Source organism: Adiantum capillus-veneris, chromosome 15 (assembly GCF_014529385.1).
Source record: "Adiantum capillus-veneris isolate H3 chromosome 15, ASM1452938v2, whole genome shotgun sequence".
Lineage (NCBI taxonomy): Eukaryota > Viridiplantae > Streptophyta > Polypodiopsida > Polypodiales > Pteridaceae > Adiantum > Adiantum capillus-veneris.
Genome location: NC_140945.1, coordinates 152,481,423 through 152,490,645, shown reverse-complemented (window position 1 = coordinate 152,490,645; position 9,223 = coordinate 152,481,423). Strand labels below are relative to the sequence as shown.

Genomic DNA, 9,223 nt, shown 5'->3' with positions numbered 1-9,223 from the left:
TATACTGGGAGTCGAAAAAAGTTGCGGCTAGTGGTGGGTGAAGAGGTTGGTGCACGACGGGCTGTTTGTGGATGAGGTGAGAGAGAGGTTACGGCAGCAGTCAGTGCATGCACGCCGGCTGGGAATCAAGGTGGTGGAGTCGGAACTGGAGAGCCAAAAGCCGACGACTGTGTGTGTGTGTGTGTGTGTGTGTGTGTGTGTGTGTGTGTGAAAAAGAGAAAGAGAGTTTGCATGGCGGCTGGGTGGTGCAGTTCGCGAACGGCCATGTAGAACTCTTTCGCATGCAACCAGTAAATGGTGCGGCTCTGGTAGGCGCCGTCATCGACGGTTGACTGAGAGAGAGAGGGAGAGAAGGGTTTTTGATGGCTCACGATTTGCATGGGCATGGGAGAGTTCAGAGAGACCGCCAGTGGGCCAAAGAGAGAGAGAAAGAGAAGCGCTGCATGGAGTTGGAGGAATCAGGGAGTAAGATTTGGTTGGCCACGAGAGAGAGAGAGAGAGAGAGAGAGAGAGAGAGAGAGAGAGAGAGAGAGAGAGAGAGAGAGAGAGAGAGAGAGAGAGAGAGAGAGTCGCGATTGTAGAGAGAGATAGAGGGAGTGACTCTGTTATGGTTGGTGTCGAATGAACTGCCGGGCCTGCAGTTGCGCCTTCACCTGATTTTGATGGCGCTACTGCCATTCATCAGGCCTTACGTCGTGCAAGGTTGTTGCTCCTAGAGTGCTACTGATTTCGCAGGCTTCGGTCGCCAGTCTGGCTCGATTTATTTGCAGTTGCTTTACACAAGTTAGAATCAAGATCAATAACCTTGGGGGTGTTTTCCATGGTGCGTTACTAATTTTGATTGCGGACAGTAATCACTACCGTGTTGACAACGGTAATCACTACCTTAATGGCAGTAATCTTCTACATGTATCCTGATATCCCCTTGTGTATAATTGAGCTTGATGTTAACACTCGGCAGATAGTTCTGTGAGCTCTCTCAACATGGATTCTATACAGTATTGAAAATTTCTCTTCTTCTTCTACTTCTTCTAGTGCTATATACAATAAAATCCTATTTCCTATTTTGCCATGATCATATCAGGCTCCCTTGCACTCATCTTCGCTTCACTCTCACAAACGGTTTATCGTGATTACTTTAAATTAAACCCTCAACTGATCACCATGCCATGCAACTACATATGCACTCTAATGCTTAGAATATCATGATGCAAATTACCCTATTCGCTTTTCCTCATCGTAATTTGATAAAAGATTATCCTTGATGTACCCAAAAATATCAAAGATCTTCCAAAAAACATGTCAATCAAAATAAAATCAAATGAAGCTAATTAGAGTTGTATAATTACTTGGATACTGCATTCAAAAGTTCAATGACTGGTTGTTACCAAGAGCGTAATCTTGGCTCTGATACCACTGCTACAGACGGAAACGTCGCGGGCCCTGCAAAATACCTCGAATAGCATGGTAGAAACAGCAAAATACCGCAAATATGCATACCTGACAAAGCCTGTGCGCGTATAATCAAATCATACACGAACAGAGAGAGAAAGCGAGAGCATGATAGAACGAGAGAGCACGTGCAGGTGCACCTCCTAGAGCGGAGTGCTACGCCGGCACGGCGAGGGAGAAGAGGGGAGAGGAGAGAAGAAGTACAGAGACACTGGGTGCAATCTCCCCCTGTGCAAGAGTGACCATTTCCCTCTTGCACGTATTTCATTTATAGATTTCTTGAATGGTCAAAATGAGTACAGACTAGCCGGCCGGTCATAGATGGCCAAAGAGCACTTGAATAAATATACATAAAATGTAATTTCCTTTTGCAATAGCCTAGCTCAGTCAAGCCTTTTCCACCTATCAGTTGCAATAAATAGTAAAATGTCAATTCCATAACAGTCTTCTGGTAGTACCGGATTTTTGCAAATGCCCCTGCTATTTTGCGACATCGCTGAGGTTATCTAGGGGGCACTTGCACGTTTTCTGGTGGGTGGCGTTTGGGCTTCTTGCAAATTTTTGATTTTGCGTCTATTTACATGCTTTGGTGTTGGTTCTGCTGCCTCTTCTGACTCCTCTCCCCTTACCTCTTGATCTTGTGTTGTGGGGAGAGCTCCCTGGCCACGGGATAGGGTCTTCCTCCCCACTGGCACCTTGTGTGTGCGAGGTATCTCAGCACGTTGCCATGGTGGCTTTGTCTCTGACTCAATATTTGTGTGGACCACCCGAGCTCTAGATAGTCTGCTCCCTATCAGACTTCGATGATTCTAGGCCCTCCTCTTCTCGCCAGCACTCAAGTCGTTGCTTAGCTCTACATCATGGTGTTTGATGGTGTACGTGTGACGAGTCTTCTACCTGTGATGACTCTTGGGCCCGATTACCATGCCCACTGCTTGAAGAGTGCCTAGAACGGCCAGCTGTTCGCGGTTGTTTCTTTGTGCCTTTAAGCCACGTTTGGAGAGTGTTTTTGTTGGCAGGTGGATGCTCTTTGGCGGTTTCAAAGTGAGCCATAGTCAAAGAGCAGCCACTCGTGTATGATTTTATGCTATTTGAGCCATTAGAGAGAAGGATTTTGTTGTAGACGAAGTTTCGTTGGAAGTTTTTCCCTATCATTTAGTAAGATTAACAAAAGACCTTCATTAAAGGGAGCCAAGAGAGCAAAGTTACCAAATGCCCAAGCTTTATGTTGTGCTTCCCCAAGCAGTAGCTCCAAGAGTCTATCAAGGATAAAGGGATCTGTGTAGGTTTTTAAGGGTCTTGAGTTCTTGTTAAGATTTCCACTTGAGATGGTAAATTCCTCATTTACAACTAATGTTCCGTCTTCATACAACTCATCAAGAATGCGATTAGGTGGTGGGTCGAAGATAAATTGAGGGCTCCCTTGAAGGGATTTAGGATGGATTAGTGTTCATAATGTGCATTTGTGTATAATCAAAGAGAAAAACATAGACACAATAGACTCACTCTAATGAAACTCTTGATTATGCATTCTACTAATGATTCAAAATGAGCTTAGAAAGAGCTTTTAAGAAAAATAGGTGGACACATGGTTCTCATCTCTTTTTTACAAATTGTCCATGCTTTCATAATGGCTCATAAATGTACTAACGTGATACTCATTCTCTCTAGGCTAGAGGAGGTTCATACACATCATAGGTAATCATCTCATGCGTAAAAATCATATCATAGAGTAAACATCAGTATGATTCTCCATATAGATTCCACATCATGTAACGGGAAAAATTGCCCCCATGGGAGAAGCCTTAGAACATTAAAGGTTTGGAAATAGAACTTACGAGCCAAGACAAAACCTTTTTGGAAAGGTTCCCAAGGCTAGGGCGAATGGATGGAGAACATAGTCTTATCTACAAGTCCAGTTGGTACACCCTTGCAAGTACCACGCACCAATCATGTAGTGGACATGGCCCCATTTGGGACGTGGGTTATTATGTATTTCAAAGAGTCTTACATAAGGCCCATATGAAGCAACTCAATCAAATCAATTATGCAATGAATAGTGCATGATATCTGATGAAACCAAATTCAAAATATCTTCAAAACAAAATGGGAGAAAACACTTCCAACATGAATGTTTAGAAGAATCTTTATAGAAATCCCTCCATCCTTTTTGACGTATGAAGGACGGACTATGTGGTGGAGTGAAAAATCCAAAGAATCAACAGTTTGAGTCGGCTCTGTTATAATTAGTGCTTTCTCTAAAAATGGTAAAAGAAACATTAGTGAGACCTAAGAAACGTAGCTCAATTGGTGAGACCTTTGAGATGTAACCCCAAGGTTGAGGGTTTGAGGCTCATATGTGTTCTCTTGGGTGTATTCTCCTTCCCTATTTGGGGGGTGGTTCCCACGGTTGCCCCTCGAGGTTGTGATGTGCAACAATGTACAGTTGTAAATACATGATATGTGTATATTTTCTCCCTCCTTCCTTCCCAACGCTGATGGTTTTACTTATTTTTATTTTTTAAAAAAACATTAGTGAGAAATTCCTACTATATAGATATTATTTTTAATTCAGCCCAATGTTAAGTTTAAGTTGAGTAGATGAGTTGATTACATTTATTAAAAATAGCGATGCGATTTCAAATTGACCTTAATATTTTAGTTTCTATTGGAATTAGAAGTTTCAATAATTTGTCTTGCTTCGAAATGAAGCCTTCAATGGATGGTGTAAAGCCTGAGGTAAAACCATCAATTAATTGAAGATGACAAAAGAAAGCCAATGGATGTACAAGATATGCAGAAGCACACTAGTCTTTTGATATTGGAGAGCACTGGGCATTGTCAAAACTTGGGTAACAGCTCTCTCTCTCTCTCTTCCGTCCATCTTTCCATAATAGCATTTTTATGATAAAGCTGTAATCTTGCCCGCCTGTAAATTGTGTATAAAGGGAAGACCCTGTACTAACAAGAGAGCCTCAAAGCCCCGTCCAGTCATTCATCATCATCATCACGTAAAGACCCACATTGAGAGTTGCAAGGGCCACTAGAGGACCCATAGCTTGTCTCAACCTTCTGACAATGAAGGTTACTGTACTTCTTGAAGAGCGCCCCACCAAGCTTGTCGAACTTTCGGGTGTAGTTTGTTCATTTGGTGACGTCACGGTACTGGAGGGATCAGATGCAGACGTACGCTTTGTCACCGATTGAGCCAGTGCAGTACTTCTGCGAAAACAAAGCAGAGGGTGAATTAGAGAAGGGATAGAGAATGGCTTCATCTTGCCAAAACAACAAGGTGGAGGTTCTTGAAGCCCCACAACACTTCACATACACTCCGAGAAAACAGAACTACTGACCTTGCAGCAGATTGATTCGTAGACTTGAAGCCACCATGACCTGAAGGTTTGTGGATTAAATGCATCGAACCTTCTGCATCCCAGACCATTTCATAGTCATAGAGAGCATCCTCATCCTTAGCTTTTGCACCACCTTGAGGTTTGAAGACGGAAAGTAGCCTGCTAAGATCTATGCCATGCGGAGGCCAAGCTAGAAGGGTGACCAAAGAGATTATGAACAGAACTGCATACCTGCCATGAATAACATTAGACTTTCGACTGAGACAGACCTACGACTTTGAGCCTCTTACTGTTGGCTCCAGCTTATCATACATGAATACTCGTTGCTATCAGCTCAAGCTTACCATATATATATGAAAGTCTGATATGGAAGAAAGCACAATCGTGACGACAATATTCCTTCCTCTGTCGAGGGCAGCTTGCTGTTAACAGACAGTAGTAAGAAAGAGGGATAGAGATTCCCGTTCTGCCAGCTAAAACTTCCTATCGTATGCTGCATAATCCATAAAAGAAAGCAGGACTTGATCAGCTTTGTGTGGGCACGGTAAGTTAAAAAATTAGCTCAGTATTTGCTGAACAGACCTCAACAACAGATACGGATGATGTACGGTGCTTTATGCTACATTGGTCATGATCATGACCTGAGAGAACTAGAACCTGCAAAAACCAAGGAGCTACTAAGAGTACTCAAAGAGCAGGGTATCCACTCAAAGAGGAATCTTCCATTCTGATACAAAGTTGGCTGAAGCAACCACTAACAATGGCAGTACTACACTCGAAGTACATATCATCTTAGCTGTGAATATGCAAAATGGTCTACAAGACTCAAAAGCATCAAAATAAATGAGCTTCACAGAGATAGAGAATCTTACAGGTCTCAACAAATCAAGGAGCCTTACGGTTGTCTCCTCTGAAAGATAGTTCTGGTATCTGCAGAAAACAAAATAAGATACCAGAGGCTAAAAGTAGTACATGCCAGGTCTCAAAATGTGATAAGGAAGAGTACGTACATGATTCTATTGAATGCTGATCTTGACCAAGTGATTCTCTTTAGAAGATAATTTCTTGTCAGTCATATGTGAATTGTCAAGGCACGAGTTTGGTATTTAATTTGATATATTTTATTAATTATCAAGTCCCAAGTCTGGTATTTAATTTGATATACCTGGTTAATAATTTCAGACGAGCGCAGTGCTCCGCAATGGGTATCATCAGGCCTGTATAGTGGGATGTGGCTTAACAAAACCTTGGAGTCTTGCTTGTGTGCTTCTGATGAGATAAATAAACATGTAAATGATATCAAAGTACTGACATATTTGCTAGATTATAAATAACCTTTCATGTACCTGTAGAAACGTTTTCAACAAAACTCCAAGCTCTTTTCGAATGCTTGTCATCCAGGTTTCCTGAAAACAACCAGCAGATTCCGAATTCCAGATATAGTAAGTTTCCTACTCTTCACAAGCAGGCTTAGCAAAATAAAAGTTGAATCTCAAGCTTTTCACAAATACAATTGAAAAGCAACCTTTGTCCCTATAGAAGACAAAGGTGACTTACTACATTACAAATCAACCAACAAGGGTGCACCAGTGCTGCATGTTCTCCTCAGTAAATGTTCGCCCCTTATAACAATCTCACATGGATTTGGGTATGAGCACAGGATGAGAACACTTTAAGATCCTTAATGACAGTGAACTCGAAACTGAGTACATAATTGCATCTTCGAGTTAGAGTCGCTAACCGAGATAGAACATGGCATATCGATACTCATCCCTCGGAGGTGGATGGTGGGGGTTGGCGACTTTTGTTATGGAGGAACCAGCCTCTAGGATGATTCCAAAGGGGCCTTTGGGAGTGCGTTTTGAGAGACCCTTTTTTTTCTACTTGTTCCTATTCAAGCTTCTTATTCTTCTAGTGCACCAAGAGGCAATATTCTCTATAGCAGATCTCCATCTCTCCACACAGATATTCCTACTATCTACATTGAGAGATCTATCTGTCATACATCTCTCCACACCCCTGTTCCTGTATGCAAACAATATTTGGCTCATTGGTGACTCACCAAAGGGGCTACAGAGACAATTCGATGCATTACAGAGCTACGCACAAAATAGAGATTTGTCTATGAACCTTGCCAAGATCAAGGTGATGATATTTAACATGACAGAAAACTGGTGACGGCATCAGCACCAATGTTTACTTATGGTCAGGACTCAGGAAGAAGAGTATGCAGAGTCCACATATCTGGGTGTCGCTTTCACAGGACATTCTTTCTCTATGACAGAGGCAGCAGATTCCAGATTGACACAAGGATATGCAGCCCTTGCACAATTGGAGCGGATGCACTCATTGGTATAGTTTCAGGAGACTGCACTAAGCTATGTTATTTGATACATTGGTGACATCCATATTATTGTATGGAGTACAGATTTGGGAACCTAGTCTAGACGCCATCATAGTGGATCTGGTTGGATGTTTGATGGGATGGAGAGATAAGTTGAGACCTGTAACAAACTACTGACGTGTCAAAGCCTAAAGAATGGAGCCAACTTACAGATGTGGCCGAGGGGCCTAAACTGTCACAAAGTGATGACGTGGTTGCCCGAGAGCAGAAACCCTAACTACAAACCCTAATTCTAGAAACCCTAACCTAAAAACCTGCAAACCCTAATTCTGTTGAAACCCTAACTCTAAAATCAGAAACCCTAATTCTGCCCAAAACCCTAATTTTGCTGAAACCCTAACTCTAAAATCAGAAACCCTAACCCTGATTTGCTGACGTGGCGGGCTGACACGTGGCCTGTTATATGGACACCAACGCGATTTACGAAAAGCTGGCAGCTTTTGGCATTGTTTTTTGGACCAGGAGCTTTTGAGTTTTGAAGGCTTTTCACTGTAATTGCTTTTTAGGCCAAGGGCCTTTAAATATGAGGTTAGGGCTCATTTTCTGGCATGCTTCCTGGCGAAGGTGCAGAGTCTCGAGTACCGGCTTGTACTGTGTTGATGCAATATAAAGAAATACCGAAAGGGGCGCCAAGGTTTGGGACCAAGACTCTCTGGGGTGGAATTTCGCCACTCCGCGTCGCGTGTCGTCTCTCTCTTTCAGTTTAGTTGTTATTGAAGTGCTGAAAGTCTGTTCAGTCTGTTCTTTTCTATTGGCACATGGTGCCCATCTTGTGACAAGACCACTAGTCACTATGTTCTTTAAGTTGAAATGATGCAAGACTACAGTGCCACATGAGGTTGTCAGAGCGGAGCATGCAGCAAACCTGCCATCCGAAGGATCTTACCAACTTTTCTATCGGACATCAAGAATACCGCCCATAAGAGATTGTAGACATGTCCCCCAACTGGTACTGACAAGGTCACAAAAGCGCATGGACATGGCCAAATCTGTAGGGGCACTACAATCAGTGAAGAGAGAACATGGAGAAGTTGCAATAATACCTCCTGAAATAATTGTCCTCGTCGGCTAAGCATCTTGCACCACATGCTCCACATCTAGGCCTCATCCTCTAAAGTTGAATGATCATACAAGAAGTGGTACTAGAGATATAAGAATCCTCCTCTACGTGCGAAAGCTAACTGCAAAACTGACCCCTTAGAGTATGAATCAGCTCTAGCCAAATGTTACAAACAGTCTCTGTCGCTGGAACAGGGCAAGCCTCAAAGATGCGAAAGCAGCGGGCCCACCACATGAACCAGAGTGTCAGGCCGTAGATGAGCTCCCAACACCACTCTCTGTCAATCACCACTCCTGGGGGATGAGCTCTGTGGAAAGCTGAAGTGTAGGTCGACCCCCCTAGATCACTATCATCCTGCTGGTGGAAGCCAACTCAAAGTGGAGCGTAGGGCCGGTGAGAGTGGACCATGCTGCAACACCCCAAGTGTACTGTCGCACTGTGGAGAGGGCTGGCATTAGCCGAAGAACGCGAAGGTAAACCTCATGTGCCATGGGTCAATCCCACAAACAATGACATTGACTCTCCAAAGGTTGGCCACAGGCTGCACATACTGCCGAGAAACCGCTATGTGCCAACCAACTCCCAATTGTTGTAGCCCAGTGTGCTACAAGCCTTTGGAACATAGTAAGTCTCCTCGGTTGCCTATTGTCCCACAACCACTCCCAGAAGCATGACAAGAACTCCGCTATGAGACCCTCCTCCTGCCAGTGAAGTGCTGCAGTTGGGCGAGCCTCTCTGTGCTGTCAGTATGTGTCGCCCTAAGCGAGCTGTTATTAGAAAAAAGGAGTCCTTGGGTGATCGGTTGAAGAGAAAGGATCCCGCCATAACCACTCTCTTGGGTCCCATTGCACTCGTACTAGAGGGTGGCTCTCCCAAGCCCAAAGCCTCCAGTGTCGTAACTCAAGATCTACTGGGTCACGATTGATAACACATGTCCTCTCGCACATGCCCACA

General features: G+C 43.6%; 1 protein-coding gene across 1 annotated transcript in view; it reads right to left on the bottom strand.

Moving 5' to 3' along the window:
* Positions 1–4,187: 4,187 nt before the first annotated feature.
* LOC147441698 (Calcineurin-like metallo-phosphoesterase superfamily protein) overlaps positions 4,188–9,223 on the bottom strand; it is a 74,407-nt gene continuing 69,371 nt past the window's right edge. Inside the window, exons 6-13 of the mRNA XM_086483247.1 lie at positions 6,152–6,211; positions 5,971–6,074; positions 5,816–5,853; positions 5,678–5,735; positions 5,388–5,462; positions 5,150–5,298; positions 4,806–5,036; positions 4,188–4,674 (exon numbers count right to left, since the gene is read on the bottom strand). Coding sequence (XP_086339373.1) covers positions 4,428–4,674; positions 4,806–5,036; positions 5,150–5,298; positions 5,388–5,462; positions 5,678–5,735; positions 5,816–5,853; positions 5,971–6,074; positions 6,152–6,211 — 962 coding nt within the window. The 3' untranslated portion in view covers positions 4,188–4,427. The remainder of the gene's footprint in view (positions 4,675–4,805; positions 5,037–5,149; positions 5,299–5,387; positions 5,463–5,677; positions 5,736–5,815; positions 5,854–5,970; positions 6,075–6,151; positions 6,212–9,223) is intronic.